Source organism: Kogia breviceps, chromosome 1 (assembly GCF_026419965.1).
Source record: "Kogia breviceps isolate mKogBre1 chromosome 1, mKogBre1 haplotype 1, whole genome shotgun sequence".
NCBI lineage: Eukaryota > Metazoa > Chordata > Mammalia > Artiodactyla > Physeteridae > Kogia > Kogia breviceps.
In genome coordinates, this window is record NC_081310.1 from 107,857,346 (window position 1) to 107,873,989 (window position 16,644).

At 36.9% G+C, this 16,644-nt stretch overlaps 1 protein-coding gene across 2 annotated transcripts in view; it reads right to left on the reverse strand.

Annotated features, from left to right (window-relative positions):
- Window positions 1–222: 222 nt before the first annotated feature.
- Window positions 223–16,644, reverse strand: part of OLFM3 (olfactomedin 3) — a 175,757-nt gene continuing 159,335 nt past the window's right edge. For both annotated transcript variants that reach the window (XM_067040928.1, XM_067040934.1), the window contains exons 4-6: window positions 14,380–14,599; window positions 3,423–3,529; window positions 223–2,317 (exon numbers count right to left, since the gene is read on the reverse strand). In XM_067040928.1, coding sequence (XP_066897029.1) covers window positions 1,640–2,317; window positions 3,423–3,529; window positions 14,380–14,599 — 1,005 coding nt within the window. In that variant the 3' untranslated portion in view covers window positions 223–1,639. The remainder of the gene's footprint in view (window positions 2,318–3,422; window positions 3,530–14,379; window positions 14,600–16,644) is intronic.

Sequence of the window (16,644 nt, forward strand, 5' to 3'; positions counted from 1 at the left end):
CAAAAAAAGAAATCTTTGTTAAATTTTAACAATTTTGAGATTGAGTTTTTCATACTACAGTTTTGACAGTGAGATATTTGAGAATGATGTTTTACTTGTGACATTTGAAATGAATTACTCTTAAGTATTTCTTTATACAGTGCCTTATCTGATTTATTATACCCTTACTTTACAAAGGAAATGATGATATTATGTATGTGTGAAACTAAACATTAACAACAGTTTAAGTTATATATTATTTATTATAGAATATACTTTTTAAATTGTAAAACCAACCCACACTAGTTTCCATAAAACTGCCTTAGGTAAGTATGTGGAAAGTACCTCCAAACTCAGTGATATGTTTTATGTATATTGATTATATGTTTTTAGTGTTATTAACATAAAATATTATTAAAGCTTTATTTTTTGGTTACAGTATTTCTGCACACAATGAATCAGGGTAACAGGGGTTTGCCGTCCCATCTTGTTTTCTAAATTGGTTATTTATACAATAAACCACACAGACAACTTCCAAGTTTTCCCACAATTTTCTTTTGCACAAATCTTGCCAGTAGCTCTTCAGAATTTATAAGTCTAGATGACATTACAGAAATTTTATTTTTAAGAGTTTTCACATGTGCTTCCTGTACTTTTAGAGTCCTAACACAAGAAATTACATTATTGCCAGTTGTGTGTAAAATTTAAATTAAAACATTAATATATTTAATTATAAAGAACAGAATTTGAATGTGTAATATATGAGTAGAGTCAAGTCAGTTGTAACTCAACTGCATCTTTGCAAGCAACTATATGGGTTGCTTTCAGTGGAGTGATCAGAATAACTCATCCTTACTGAATCAATTTTAAACTTGGGGTAAAATAAAGATTCTATGTAAGGAATCTGGTTTGATTTTCTTTTTAGTTTATAATGCTTATGTAAAGGGGTAAGCTGAGAAGATACTTCCTTTTGACCACTCTTGAAAAGTGACCCATAATGATTACTGAGATTAAACTTCAGTGTATTTTATAAAAAATATTACTTACTTTCACAGAAGTGAAGAGATACAGTTGCGCAATGGTGGTTACAATGGTAGAAATACCTATTGCCAATAAAATGTTAGCAAGAGATTTAAAAATGACTGTACAGCACCGCATCAGAGAACTGTATAACAGCAAAATGATTAATAATATTTTCTCATATAAATAAGATCTTTAAATCTTTTTTAAAATAAATGGGGGGAAAGTGATTTTTTTTTTCCTAATTCCTACCAAAATATTTTCTGATGTGGAGCAAAAGACAGTAAAAAAATGACAGAGTTAAAAAAAAAAAGACATTCATGCATTTAAGCCACCATTAATCTCTGACTCTAATATAAGGCAGATCGTTAATCTTTTGTAAAACTATGACTTTAGCCACTTAAGCTCATTTTAGTGCTTTTCATGACAAGGACATGATAGGCCTTGTAAATTTAGGAGTCAAGATGTGTTTCCAACAGGTTAGTTTATACAGGCTCAGATGTTTTTTGAAACACCAACTTTATAACAAAAAATGCTTTGGAGAAATGATGAAAGTTATTATAAAGAAAAACCAGAAGGGGTCCTATAGAGTTTATCACAGATGACATTGTTTAGATCAATGAACACAAATTACATTTGCTTATGTGTCATCCTCAGTCTTAATGATGTGGAAAAGGGTGACATTGAATAGGACCTGGTGACCATTGTTCCAGGCATAAAGAGCTCTATCTCTTGCATTGTAGTCAAGCATGGATATGTGAAAGTATTGGTTATGAAAGGGAATGTCCGTGTACTCATATGTGGAGGTTTTGGTGGAATAAGAATAATACACCTTGGCTCCAGTTAAGTGGGAGTTAGTGACATATAGTGTCCCACAGATCATGAAGGATTCCCCCGCACTTCTCTTGGGATAGCCAGTGCTCCAGCTCTTCATTACCTCCAAGGTATCTTTGTTAAGTTGGCTGATGACAATATTGCCTGCATTCTGGTTAGTTGCATACACAGCCCACAGCCCGATTTCATCAGCCATTAGGTCGATGTCAGAGAACCCACCCCATGTGTAAGGGTAAACGTTGTGAAAACCAGCATACTCCAGGCTTCTTTGGGCAAGCACTCTCCCCATATCAAAGCTGTATTTGATGATGATGTTACTCTGATACTTGTTAAAATAGAGTGAGCCATTGTAGACAACATGGTTAGTTCCTGCCCATTTGAAAGGGAGGTTGTATGTCCTTGATTCGGCCCCACTGACAAAGTCTGCAATTGATTTGTACTCGCGGACAATTTTATTGTTAGTATAACTGTCCATGTACCAAACCTGGAAAGAAGGAAAAAATGGAGTAATTAAATTCTGTACTTTTTTGAGAATTCCAAAGTAAAGACAGTGAGAATCAGCGCATATTAATATTGTCATTCTCAGGCTCTGGAAGATTCTCTTACCACTTAACTGTTGCAGTTTGATAGTACTGCAGGCTTTGGCAAAAATAGTGACATGGTCTGTGTGGAAAGAAAACAACTAAATGTACTGTCTTGAAGTTGATTTGCTTTTTGTCCTTCCTTTTTTTGTTGTTTTAAATTTTTTTTTACCATTCAGTGCATATCACTGAGTGAATCAAACATATATCAATGCAAATCATATCACTTTGTTCATTTACCTGATCAATTTGATTAGTAATAACTGCAAAAAAAAATCACATTGAGAAAATTTATTTATTCCATCCCTTGCTCTGAAAAATATAGGGCTTAATTTTGCACATTCAACTTATTTTTCCTTTATGGATACCATAGAACCTTCTAGTAATACTTGTTATTGGATCAGCTTATAGGTACAACCACCTTTTAATGAAATAATTTTACTAATTTAGCTACTAAACTTGCTTAGATGTAACCCTTGAGAATCCTAATGTATACTGAGTTCTGTAATAGAACATAAATGGAACTATGGTAAGTCTCTAGTATATTGATTTTCATAATACAGGCATTGCCAAATACCCTCTATGCTGTTTTCTTTAAAATTACCCCTAGATTCTAGGTATATTTTAGCTTGTTTAGTGAATTGGTTAGCTCTTGAGCTTTTTTACTTATTTAGTGTTTTTTTTCACACTAAGAAGCAAATTCTAGAAGGAATATATGTACAGAAAATTTTGTATACTTGTAACTAACCCTTTTCAAGCATAAAACAGGACTAACCAATAAAAAATTAGACTCACTATACTGATGAATTATAGGATAGAACATTTTACTAAAATAAGTTTGCCATGTATCTGTGGATATGTTAATATTATCAAACTGAAAATATTTGCAACAGTGTAACACTTTTCAAGTTGAAACTAATATCCCTGAAAAAAAAATGGATAGTCTAGTAGGCATAAAGCTTAAATAAAACATAATTCTAAGCAAAGGCATTTGAGGAAGCAACATACTCTGTTATTTTTTTCAGATGCTAAGGGATCTGTCATCCAAGCGCCAAATCGGGTTCCAGATGTCTTGACTGTAACTGGGCCTGTGATTTTCATCAGTTTTCCACATGCTGAAATTAGAGTAACATGAACATGTTGGGTGAACATGGCCAATGATTCCAACACACATACTTACACCAAGAGCAAAGAAAGAAATCCTAAAACAAAGCAAATAGAATTAATATCACATTCTGAATAAATGATCATTCATGTAGTATGCTATGCATTTAACTATAATTTGAACCATGAGTAGTTGCTTTTTCAGTGCTCTAAATCTAAAGTGTGGAATTTTAAAATGGGAAATTATTTATACAATCTGGAAAGAAATAAATGAGGAACGTCATTATCATTATACCAGTTCAGCTGCTTCTTCTAAGTAAAGAAGTCAGCAAAATTAAATTTTTCATGACGCTGTTTACCTGATCATCAGCTTCCCCTCACCTGACCCTCTCTGCTCATGCTTTGAGACTTTGGACTACTTATGCAAGCCAGAAAGAACTCTGTTAAGTCGATTAAGTCGATTTTCAGTTTGTTTTGGTAAATGAGCAGCTCCTGTGAAAGTTATATTTATAGAATATAATAATAAAAATGTAATCACAATCTACCTGAAAGACGTAGAGTTTTGAAAGGTAAGTGCCTTGTGCAAGCCTGATAGAGCAGCCCTAAAGTTACAGGGAAAAAAATCCCACAAAATTCAAGCCCTCATACCCTGTAGTCCCATGCAATGAAAGATGTAAAGTATCAACTGATGTAATACATGATAAAAAAACTAGTGACTTTCTTGAAAAATTATATTTTTTATCACTCTATCTATGAATAAAATCTTAGGAAAAGCTTGGACTTCATAAATGCCAAAGTCTAAACCAAAAAGAAACCCAGGCATTTTGTGAGATTTTTACAACAGAATAATTTAAAAGTGATTTATCGTACACATTGTGAAAGGCAATATGAGTGCCTGTAAATGTTGACTTTTGGTCTAAACAAAGAAATTTTCCTATCCATTTATACTCCTCTTTTTTTTTTTTTTCCCCCAGTACGCGGGCCTCTCACTGTTGTGGCCTCTCCCTTTGTGGAGCACAGGCTCAGCGGCCATGGCTCACAGGCCCAGCCGCTCCGCGGCAGACCGGGGCACAAACCTACGTCCCCTGCATTGGCAGGCGAACTCTCAACCACTGCGCCACCAGGGAAGCCCCTACTCCTCTTTTCTTTGTGTTCCTTTTTTACTTTAAAATAATTGTTCTATATGGCCCATGTTTCTTAGATTCTCCTCTGCCTATCCTTAGAACTGATAAATTTCTACTTCGTGCTTGTCAGTTCCTGTATGTTTGGAAGGGAAAGAACAGATCCCCAAAGCAAATAAAGGACAAAACTAATTGTAACTTAGGGCTTATTTTGCCTCATTTTCCTCTGTGTGTGTTCCTCATAAGAATAATTTATAACTGGCAGAATACTAAGCCATGCAGTTAGAAAGATGATGAACGATAACATTATATTTTGTGCTGTTACTTCATTGATAACTACACATTTAGTAATCTCCAGCTTTTCATGAAACCTAAACTGAATATATTTTTTCTTCTTTTTTGAAGAAACTAGATGTGATAGCATCTTTATATATTTTATATAAAGGAATTACTTTATAACTTCCTAAGACCTGATAAACTGAGCAAATCGGAAGTCTTTGTGGCATTATCTATATTGAATAGCAAGATCTTCAGTTAAACCTATTTAGAATATATTAGCTCAACTCGGTATAAACACATGAACAATATGTGAATAAAATAGCATCAGTTTGAACTAGAAAAAAGTAAATGTATCCTGAAAGAATATAAGTTGTGTATATTCTCTGAATGCACTAAATAAGTGAAAGTAATATGATCTTTAATGATGGCCTACATAAATATTTCTAAATTCACAATGGTAAGTGCATGAAAATTTAAACTATAAGTATATTGAAATAAATAGAAAGACATTGCTTCCCCTAAAAAACACCACAAATAAAATATGTGACTGCTTCCTTATGCACGAATAATAAATATTTTTGTTGAACAGAATAAAAATAGCAAAATTAGGTAAAATATGAAAAGTAACTGGCTAAGATGATGGTGCTTTTATCTCCTTTATTTTGCAAAATCTCATTAAACTGATAGTAAAGGAGTAAAACATGGGGGAAAAAACTCAAAGCAAAGAGAATGGTACAGAGCCATTAGTGGAGAATAAACTTAAAAAAATATATATATATATTTATTTTGGTTTTTGGTTTTGTTGGGTCCTCATTGCTGTGTGCAGGCTTTCTTTAGTTGCAGTGAGCGGGGGCTATTTTTGTTGTGGCATGCAGGCTTCTCATTGTGGTGGCTCCTCGTTGCGGAGCATGGGCTCTAGGCATGTGGGCTTCAGTATTTGTAGCACGCAGGCTCAGTAGTTGCGGCACGCAGGCTCTAGAGTGCAGGTTCAGTCATTGTGGTGCATGGGCTTAGTTGCTCTGCGACATGTGGGATCTCCCTGGACCAGGGCTCGAATCCGTGTCCCCTGCGTTGGCAGGTGGATTCTTAACCACTGCACCACCAGGGAAGCCCCACTGCACCACAAGGGAAGCCCAGAGAAGAAATTTTTAACAAATTTCTGGAAGGCAGAAAGTGATGGAGAGTGGTAAATAAAGGGGTAAGATGAAATAAAATGCACTAGTGTCTAAGCAGAGGAGATAAGAGCTGAGGATGGAGCTGCTCTGCCTTGAAGAAAAGTAAGGGACACCTTGCTGTGACGTGCATGTGGTAGGAAAACTGATTAAATTAAAAGGATTTACCATACATATTATGAATCTTTACTGGAGCCTTGGGAGAGAGACATGTTTTCTATAAGTGGAGCATAGTTGGATTTCATAGTTGGATTTTTTAACCTAATGGGAGGAACCTTTGTCTTTTAACATAATATACTTGAGGACTATATATGGAAGCAGCTCTTAGAGGACACACAGCCTTGTCTTGGAAACAGTGTGGAGGAAAGAAGCCTGTAGCAGTTGCAAGAGTTCCTTATATACTAGACTGCTTAAAATTGTCCTAGATCATTTTTATTAAAATCATCTTCGAAGATGGTGGAGTAGAAGGATGTGACCTCACTCCCTCTTGCGAGAACACCAGAATCACAACTAACTGCTGAACAGTCATCGATGGGAAGACACTGGAACTCACCAAAAAGATACCCCACATCCAAAGACAAAGGAGAAGCCACAATGAGACGGTAGGAGGGGTGCAATCACAGTAAAATCACATCCCATAACTGCTGGGTGGGTGACTCACAGACTGGAGAACACTTATACCACAGAAGTACACCCACTAGAGTGAAGGTTCTGAGCCCCACGTCAGGATTCCCAACCTGGGGGTCCTGCAATGGGAGGAGGAATTCCTAGAGAATCAGACTTTGAAGGCAGCAGGATTTGATTGCAGGACTTCGACAGGACTGGGGAAAACAGAGACTCTAGGAGGGCACACACAAAGTAATGTGCACATCGGGACTCAGGGGAAGGAGCTGTGTCCCCAGGGGACACTGAACCAGACCTACCTGCTAGTGTTGGAGGGTCTCCTGCAAAGGTGGGGCTTGGCTCTGTCACACCATGAGGACAAGGACAATGGCAGCAGAAGTTCTGGGAAGTACTCCTTGGCATGAGCCCTCCCAGAGTCTGCCATTAGCCCCACCAAAGAGCCTGGGTAGGCTCCAGTGTTGGGTCGCCTCAGGCCAAACAACCAACAGGGAGGGAACCCAGCCCCACCCATCAGCAGTCATATGGATTAAAGTTTTACTGAGTTCTGCCCACCAGAGCAACAGCCAGCTCTATCCACCACCAGTCCCTACCATCAGGAAACTTGCACAAGCCTCTTAGATACCCTCATCCACCAGAGGGCAGACAGCAGAAGCAAGAAGAACTACAATCCTGCAGCCTGTGGAACAAAAACCACATTCACAGAAAGATAGACAGGATGAAAAGGCAGAGGGCTATGTACCCAATGAAGGAACAAGATAAAACCCCAGAAAAACAACTAAATGAAGTGGAGATAGGCAACCATCCAGAAAAAGAATTCAGAATAATGATAGTGAAGATGATCCAGTACCTCAGAAAAGGAATGGAGGCAAAGATTGACAAGATGCAAGAAATGTTTTAAGACCTAGAAGAATTAAAGAACAAACAAACAGAGATGAACAATACAATAACTGAAATGAAAACTACACTAGAAGGAATCAATAGCAGAATAACTGAGGCAGAAGAACGGATAAGTGATCTGGAAGACAGAATGGTGGAATTCACTGCTGCAGAACAGGATAGAGAAAAAAGAATGAAAAGAAATGAAGACAGCCTAAGAGACATCTGGGACATTAAACGCCACAACATTCGCATTGTAAGGGTACCAGAAGGAGAAGAGAGAGAAAGGACCCGAGAAAATACTTGAAGAGATTATAGTCGAAAACTTCCCTAACATGGGAAAGGAAATAGCCACCCAAGTCCAGGAAACACAGAGAGTCCCATACAGGATAAACCCAAGGAGAAACATGCCGAGACACAGAGTAATCAAATTGGCAAACATTAAACAAAAAGAAAAATTATTGAAAGCAGCAAGGGTAAAATAACAAATAACATACAAGAAAACTCACATAAGGTTAACAGATGATTTCTCAGCAGAAACACTACAAGCCAGAAGGGAGTGGCAGGATATACTTAAAGTGTTGAAAGGGAAGAACCTACAACCAAGATTACTCTACCCGGCAAGGAACTCATTCAGATTCGATGGAAAAATCAAAAGCTTTACAGACAAGCAAAAGCTAAGAAAATTCAGCACCAAAAACCCAGCTCTACAACAAATACTAAAGGAACTTCTCTAAGTGGGAAACACAAGAGAAGAAAAGGACCTACACAAACAAACCCAAAACAATTAAGAAAATGGTCATAGGAACATACATATTGATAATTACCTTAAGCGTGAATGAATTAAGTGCTCCAACCAAAAGACACAGGCTTGCTGAATGGATACAAAAACAAGACCCATATATATGCTGTCTACAAGAGACCCACTTCAGACCTAGGGCTACATACAGACTGAAAGTGAGGGGATGGAAAAAGATATTCCATGCTAATGGGAATCAGAAGAAAGCTGGAGTAGCAATACTCATATCAGATAAAATAGACTTTAAAATAAAGAATGTTATAAGAGACAAGGAAGGACACTACATAATGATCAAGGGATCAATCCAAGAAGATATAACAATTATAAATATGTATGTACCCAACATAGGAGCACCTCAATACATAAGGAAACTGCTAACAGCTATAAAAGAGGAAATTGCCAGTAACACAATAATAGTGGGGGACTTTTAACACATCATTTACACCAATGGACAGATCATCCAAAGAGACAATTAGTAAGGAAACAGAAGCTTTAAATGACACAATAGAGCCGATAGATTTAATTGATATTTATAGGATACTCCATCCAAAAACAGCAGATTACACTTTCTTCTTAACTGCGCACAGAACATTCTCCAGGATAGATCACATCTTGGGTCACAAATCAAGCCTCAGTAAATATAAGAAAATTGAAATCATACCAAGCATCTTTTCTGACCACAACGCTATGAGATTTTCTAGAAATCAGTTACAGGGGAAAAAACCGTAAAAAACACAAACACATGGAGGCTAAACAATACATTACTAAATAACCAAGACATCACTGAAGAAATCAAAGAGGAAATCAAAAAATACCTAGAGACAAATGACAATGAAAACACGATGATCCAAACCTATGGGAGGCAGCAAAAGCAGTTCTAAGAGGGAAGTTTATAGCTATACAAGCATACCTCAATAAAAAAGATAAATCTCAAGTAAACAATCTAATGTCACACCTAAAGGAACTAGAGAAAGAAGAACAAACAAAACCCAAAGTTAGCAGAAGGAAAGAAATCATAAAGATCAGAGCAGAAATAAATAAACTGGAAACAAAGCAGCAGCAAAGATCAATAAAACTAAAAGCTGGTTCTATGAGAACATAAAATTGATAAACCATTAGCCAAACTCATCAAGAAAGAGTGAGAGAACTCAGATCAGTACAATTAGAAATGAGAAAGAAGTTACAACAGGGCTTCCCTGGTGGCGCAGTGGTTGAGAGTCTGCCTTCCGATGAAGGGGACACGGGTTCGTGCCTCGGTCTGGGAAGATCCCACATGCTGCGGAGCGGCTAGGCCCGTGAGCCATAGCCACTGAGCCTGTGCGTCTCTGGAGCCTCTGCTGCGCAATGGGAGAGACCACAACAGTGAGAGGCCCGCTTACCGCAAAAAAAAAAAAAAAAAAAAAAAAAAAAAGAAGTTACAACAGACACCACAGGAATACAAATCATCCTAAGAGAGTACTACAAGCAACTCTTTGCCAGTAAAATGGACAACCTGGAAGAAATGGACAAATTCTTACAAAGGTATAAACTTCCAAGACTGAACCAGGAAGAAATAGAAAACATGAACAGACCAATCACAAGTAATGAAATTGAAACTGTGATTAAAAATCTTCCAACAAACAAAAGTCCAGGACCAGATGGCTTCACAGGTGAATTCTGTCAAACATTTGGAGAAGAGCTAATACCCATCCTTCTCAAACTCTTCCAAAAAACTGCAGAGGAAGGAACACTCCCAAACTCATTCTATGTGGTCCCCATCACCCTGATACCAAAACCAGACAAAGATACTACAAAAAAAGAAAATTACAGACCAATATCACTCATGAATATAGATGCAAAAATCCTCAACAAAATACTAGCAAACAGAATCGAACAGCACATTAAAAGGATCGTATACCATGATAAAGTGGGATGTATCCCAGGGATGCAAGGAGTCTTCAGTGTACGCGAATCAATCGATGTGATACACCATTTTAACAAATTGAAGAAGAAAAACCATATGATCATCTCAGTAGATGCAGAAGAAGCTTTTGACAAAATTCAACACCCATTTATGATAAAAGCTCTCCAGAAAGTGGGCATAGAGAGAACCTTCCTCAACATAATAAAGGCCATATATGACAAACCCACAGCAAACATCATTCTCAATGGTGAAAAACTGAAAGCATTTCGTCTAAGATCAGGAACAAGGTAAGGATGTCCACTCTCACCATTATTATTCAACATAGATTTGGAAGTCTTAGCCATGGCAATCAGAGAAGAAAAGGAAATAAAAGGAATACAAATTGGTAAAGGAGAAGTAAAACTGTCACTCTTTGCAGATGACATGATACTATGCATAGAGAGTCCTAAAGATGCCACCACAAAGGATCATAAGAGACTACTACAAACAGTTAAATGCCAACAAATTGGATAACCTGCAGGAAATGGATACATCCCTGGAAACATACAATTTTTCAAGACTGAGTCATGAAGAAATAGAAAATGTGAATCAAAGATTACTACTAAGGAGGTTGAAACTGTAATCAAAAAGCTCTCAACAAACAAAAACCCAGGACCAGACAGCTTCACTCGAAAATTCTGCAAAACATTCAAAGAACATTTAATACCTATCCTTGTCAAAGTCTTCCAAAAACCTGAGGAGGAAAATTAATAAAACAAGTCTTTGACATATATTGCAGATCACAGTCCTGAGGCCTAAGGACACCATAGAGACATTATCCATGGTTCAGCAAGAAGGAATAGGATGAATCTGTGTCCACTTAGATTAACCCTCTTTGTCCCAAATATCATTTTTAATATTGGAGGAGATTCTGTGTTGGGAGTTATATGTGGATTAGTAAAAACAAATTGGGAGTTATGAAAGAGCTGAGAGGAATGTAGAATTTCAACTGTGGTGGACATTATTTCCAGCTAAGTAAACTCAGAGAGAGTGTATGTTAGAAGTGAAGTTCATTTGTAAAGTAGAGCAAATCCCAAGAGTCTTCCATGTTAATCCTTCAAAAACATAACTGGAACACTTTAAGGTTCAAGGTGATTACTAGGTGTAGAACCTTTCTGTTGCCTGTCCTTGTTTATTAGTTGAGTCCATTTGTGCTAAGTAGGTGCCTGGACTTAGCATACACAGCCAATGGCTTGGGTTTATTGTGAGATACTAGGAATGACAGAGTGAATAGATTCTCAGGATCTTCAGTGGTTCATCAACAACATATGGACCTCTTCCAAATCAAATTAAAGCCCTACACAGATTAGTCCTATGTACTGTCATTTACAGAATATCTTTACCCAGATATTTTATGGGCTAATAAATATGCATTTGAATACTCTTTGAACCCCTAAAGTAACTTTTAGGTATTGAGAGCACTAAAACAATGCTTGGTTTGGGATTTTCTTCTTGCCAGACATCATTTGGCAAGCTATAAAATGAATCTGTGCATTGAACTAAAAGTATTTCTTGATTAAAAAAGAATAAAATATGACAGCAGGATTTCTTTATGCAGTAATATTTACCTATTTTCTGTTAGCAATAAACTCCACAACTTGAATTATAAAAGCACACCATATAAGGGAGTTTTTAAGTGCTGTATTAAATAAATGACTTTTCCTTTGCTTAATCTTAATCAGTCCTATGCCATCTTGACACAAATATGTGGCTAAAAGAGATCATTGTTTTGCAAGTAAAGGGGATTGTTCTCTGCTACTTTTTGAAATACCTATGTTGAAATACCTAATATTTACTCTGTTGAAAGTTTAGAAATTGTTACTATGACTGCTTATAGAATTAATTTATTCAGCAAATATTTACTGAGTAATTTTTCTTAGTTTTCTAGACATTGGGAAATACAGTATTTAGAGTGAATATCATAGACGTACTTATTCTTATGGAACAGAAGTCTAGCAAAAGAGACATCCAATAACACACAAAATGATAATGAAACATGAAAAGTACAATCATTGGTGAGATTTAAGGATTTGAGAATACCTAGCAGGGATGCAGAGGATACATGGGGAGGGCAGTGAAAATTCAGGTGAGACATTACATTTAAACTGAGACCTGCAAAATGAATAGGAGTCTGTCACATATGGCAGGTGAAAGTATGTTTATTGATAAAGCAAGGATAAACGGGAAAGAGTGTTTCAGGAGAAGGAACAAACAGCTTCTCAATATGGCCTCATGGTTAGAGTGTAGAGCACATGTGACTGGGACATAGTGTATGAGGGGAGAAATGGCAGGACCTAAGATGGGAGATGTAGGGAGTGCCACAATGAAGGGCCTCCTAAGCCATGGGCTGTATCCTAGGGCATAAGGGATTCATAGGAAATTTTAAATAGAGGAAAATAATTTCAGACTTGTACTTAAAAAAAATCCCTTTGGCAATAATGTGGACAATGGGTAGAGAAGAGCAAGTCATGGAATCTATTGGAGTCATGATTATTAGGAGACCAGTTATAGGTGAAAAACTATGGGCCTTGCATGATGAGAAATAAGGAGCTGAGGATTGCTGCATGTGTGTTTAGCCTTAGGAGTTTATGTTACTGCGTTTTGATAAATTCTGTTGGATTCTCTTGGAAATCCTGAGATGACTGCAGTGGGGCCTCCGATGTGGTGATTCCCCACTTTGTTTTGAGGCTGTGATTACTGAATGCAACATATTATATTTTAGCTATCTTTTCTTTATCATTTGGATGGCATCTGTAAAATAAGTAGTCTTTAAAGTATTTTTGTAAGTCATCCAAATTTTATTTTGTGTTTACATTTATGCTCTGAATGTTTCTTTACTAGAAATTGACTCTTTTTTTTTGAAATTCTTTACTCCTCTTCCCAGTTTATTTCCTATTCCAGAAGAGTTTTTCTTACCTTGAGAGAACACTTTTTATGGTTGTTGAGTCCCACTCACCTAACACCATCATATCACAGCATGTCAACAACTAAAATACTACTTCTAAATGGATTTACAATCCCTCTTAGTCAATTCATGAATACTTATTTATTTCACATTGTTACAAACTAGTCCCATGATGACTTAAACTGAGTGGCAATGGAAAAGTTTGTAAACTCAGACCAGGTGGAACCACACATTTTAGGAGTCAAAAATTAAATTCATTCCCCATGTCACATGCTTGGCCCCTTGTAGGGTAGTGAATTTGTATTTAAGTAGGTACCTCCTTTTTATTTCTTGAGTGGATCAGAGCAGCAGATGGCAGCTCTGCATAGTAGAGAAATTGTATTCATTTCCTTATCATTGCTGTTTAACATTTGGTCCCAGGGCAATGGCCTTTTCCCCAGTCTCTGACTTTCTCTACTGCTAGAAATGGCTTTCCTCTTCCGTGGCCACACAGTGATTGACCGTCACGGATAATCTGTCTGAAATAAAGCTTGTTTCCATTAGTGTAGCCAATAGCATTGCTGTATTTGCCAGACCTCTTATTTCAAGCCACCGCGGTAGCAGGGTGCTCTGAAAATCAGGCAACTGTTAATCAGATTACCTTGAATAACCAGGCCTGCTTAAGCCATCAAGGAACACTTATTTTATTTTTTTAACTGTTCTTTTTTTAAAAAATTAATTAATTAATTTTTATTTTTGGCTGTGTTGGGTCTTCGTTTCTGCGCGAGGGCTTTCCCCAGTTGTGGCGAGCGGGGACCACTCTTCATTGCAGTGCGCGGGCCTCTCACTGTTGTGGCCTCTCTTGTTGCGGATCACAGGCTCCAGACACGCAGGCTCAGTAGTTGTGGCTCACGGGCCCAGGTGCTCCGTGGCATGTGGGATCTTCCCAGACCAGGGCTCGAACCCGTGTCTCCTGCATTGGCAGGCAGACACTCAACCACTGAGCCACCAGGGAAGCCCAAGGAACACTTATTTTACACTTAGAAAGCAGGTACTAGTTTCCCTAGAATTAGGAATTCATGACTATTTCCAAAATGTAAGAATGCAGTTGTCATTGAAACTACTTAAAAACACAACCTGGACAAATGGAATTGTTCTACTCACTTAGCTTTTTCATACAGTCACGAAGTCTGGTTTCCAAGCTAAGCACCCTTTGATGTAGTTCCTCATAGTCATAGGCTCCAATTTCCTCCTGAATTCCAGTGAGGACGGCAGACAGATTCCGGATCTCCTCCTTGAACTGGGTGATTAACCTGGCATCTGTTTTGTACTGTTCCAGCACAGGAATCAAGGGCAGGAGCTCGTCCATCTTCTCTTTCAACTCCTGTGAAAAGCAGCCAATTATTCATGAGAGTCATTTGAACAGATCAAACAGCAACATTCTTTTTCACATGATACTTAAGGGAGATTATTTAGACAGATTCACAATTGCTTATTGATTTTTGATTGAAATTGTGTATTTTGTGAGAATGTTAAGTGGCTACATGATCATTAATAGTAAATCCACTTATCTCAGCTTTTCAATACAAGAACACCTCTTTAAATGGTTACTTGCTTATGGAACAAATTGATCCTTATCATAATTACAAAACTTCCTATGGTAGCAGTTTGGTGTTTATTGCTTTCTGGTGGCATTTTATAAAGTGAACAATGCATAATTTAGTTAGGAAATAGAAGCAGGGTCCATCTCCTAGTTACAAATTATTAGAAATAGGTCAAATATCCTGTTTAATTAAGTCTATTTACCCATTAACTAATTATTAATAATATAGGGGTACTTACAGGAAATTTTGGATCCTGGAACAGCTTTTGCCTAACAGAATTTTTCCAACTTTGGGCTTCCACCACTCTGTCCTTCTACTCCTCCCTCTTTTTAATATCCTTCTTAGCACAGCATCATTAGGAAGGTAAGTTCAGCAAGTATAGTAAATCATGCAAAGCTTTTCAAAGCTCAAAGAAATGTATGTTGCTGTTTACTATTTTGAATTATTACCCATTCTCTGACTTCATTTGCCTTAGCAAAGATAATTTAGAGCTCTTTATGTAAGGCAGAGTTGTTTACCAATGTATTGAAATTAACTCTTTCAGGGGCTAAGGTGCTCATAATTTATGTAATAAAAGAGCACAAAGTTGTTTGAAACAGAAACGTTGATTTTTGTCTAGAGAACAAGAAGTATACTTTGCCAACACTGTTTCTCTCACTCCTATCTTGGGACTGAGCCAAACCTGCAGTTTCACTTTCAGTTTCTGAACATGTCACCTTTTTTTCCTTTCTTTTAACTTGGTGGTGGTGGTCAGTGAAAATATTTCATGAGTTTGATTCAGTTGTGAGTTTATTGCATTTCTCATTTGTTGAAGAGCTGTCACTGCTATGATCATAACAGAAACCATGCTGTATACTAACTAATTTAAGGAGCTGAAAATTGCATTTTACAATTACATTTAGAACATGTTATCACTATCAATGCATTAAAACAGCAGGAGCTCCCATTGCCACCCTGATTTATGGGCTTGTGTATCTTGGGGGGAGTTTCCACTTGTTCTGTAAGATTGGAATACTTAGAATTCGTCTGTATGTCCATGTTGAGTGGGAGGGGACAGAGAGTCTTAATAATGAGAAAGATTGATAAATATCACAGTCAAAAGGCAGAATTGCACAGCTTTGCTCATTTTAGTGGCTCATTTTGAAATAAACTTCTTATTAGCTTGAGCATTTTGTGCTATCCCTAAAGGAAGACACAGTTGCTTCATTAGAATTTTAATGAGAAGAGTTCTGATGGTACCATTTGCTGCGTATTATAGCAACTGTTACAATGAAGAGTTTTACATTCTACTGTGGGAATATTGAAAAGAGAGTAATTCAGTGTCACAATTTTGATGGCATTTTATTTCCCCTGAGCTAATAATTATATGTGTGTGTGTGTGTGTGTGTGTGTGTATGAATTTTGGGGTCTTTTCAAAAATTTATAATTCAATTATTGGCAGTCGATTCTAACTCTGGACACGTCAGAGAGCAATAGAAAGTCCAACTAATGTACATATCAGATACCTAAAAGATTAAAGTAGAATAACACAGATCTGTGCTTACTTATCCTTTCTAGAATTTCATTTTCTACTATGTTGCTCTTATAGCAAAGTGTATGCCTAGACTATCTTACCCAACCAAGATTTCTTCATATACGAGTGACAGTCTCAAGTATGATAACTACAACAAGCTTTTTTATCATAAAGAATATAGAAGACACAATCTACTTAGATTTTTTGATAAGCTGAAAAGGGTGTGCCAGAGGAGGAATTTCTTCCAATTTAAAAGTATTCTTCAATGTTAAACTTACTTTTGGAATGTTCCATTTCTTCTTCTTATATATG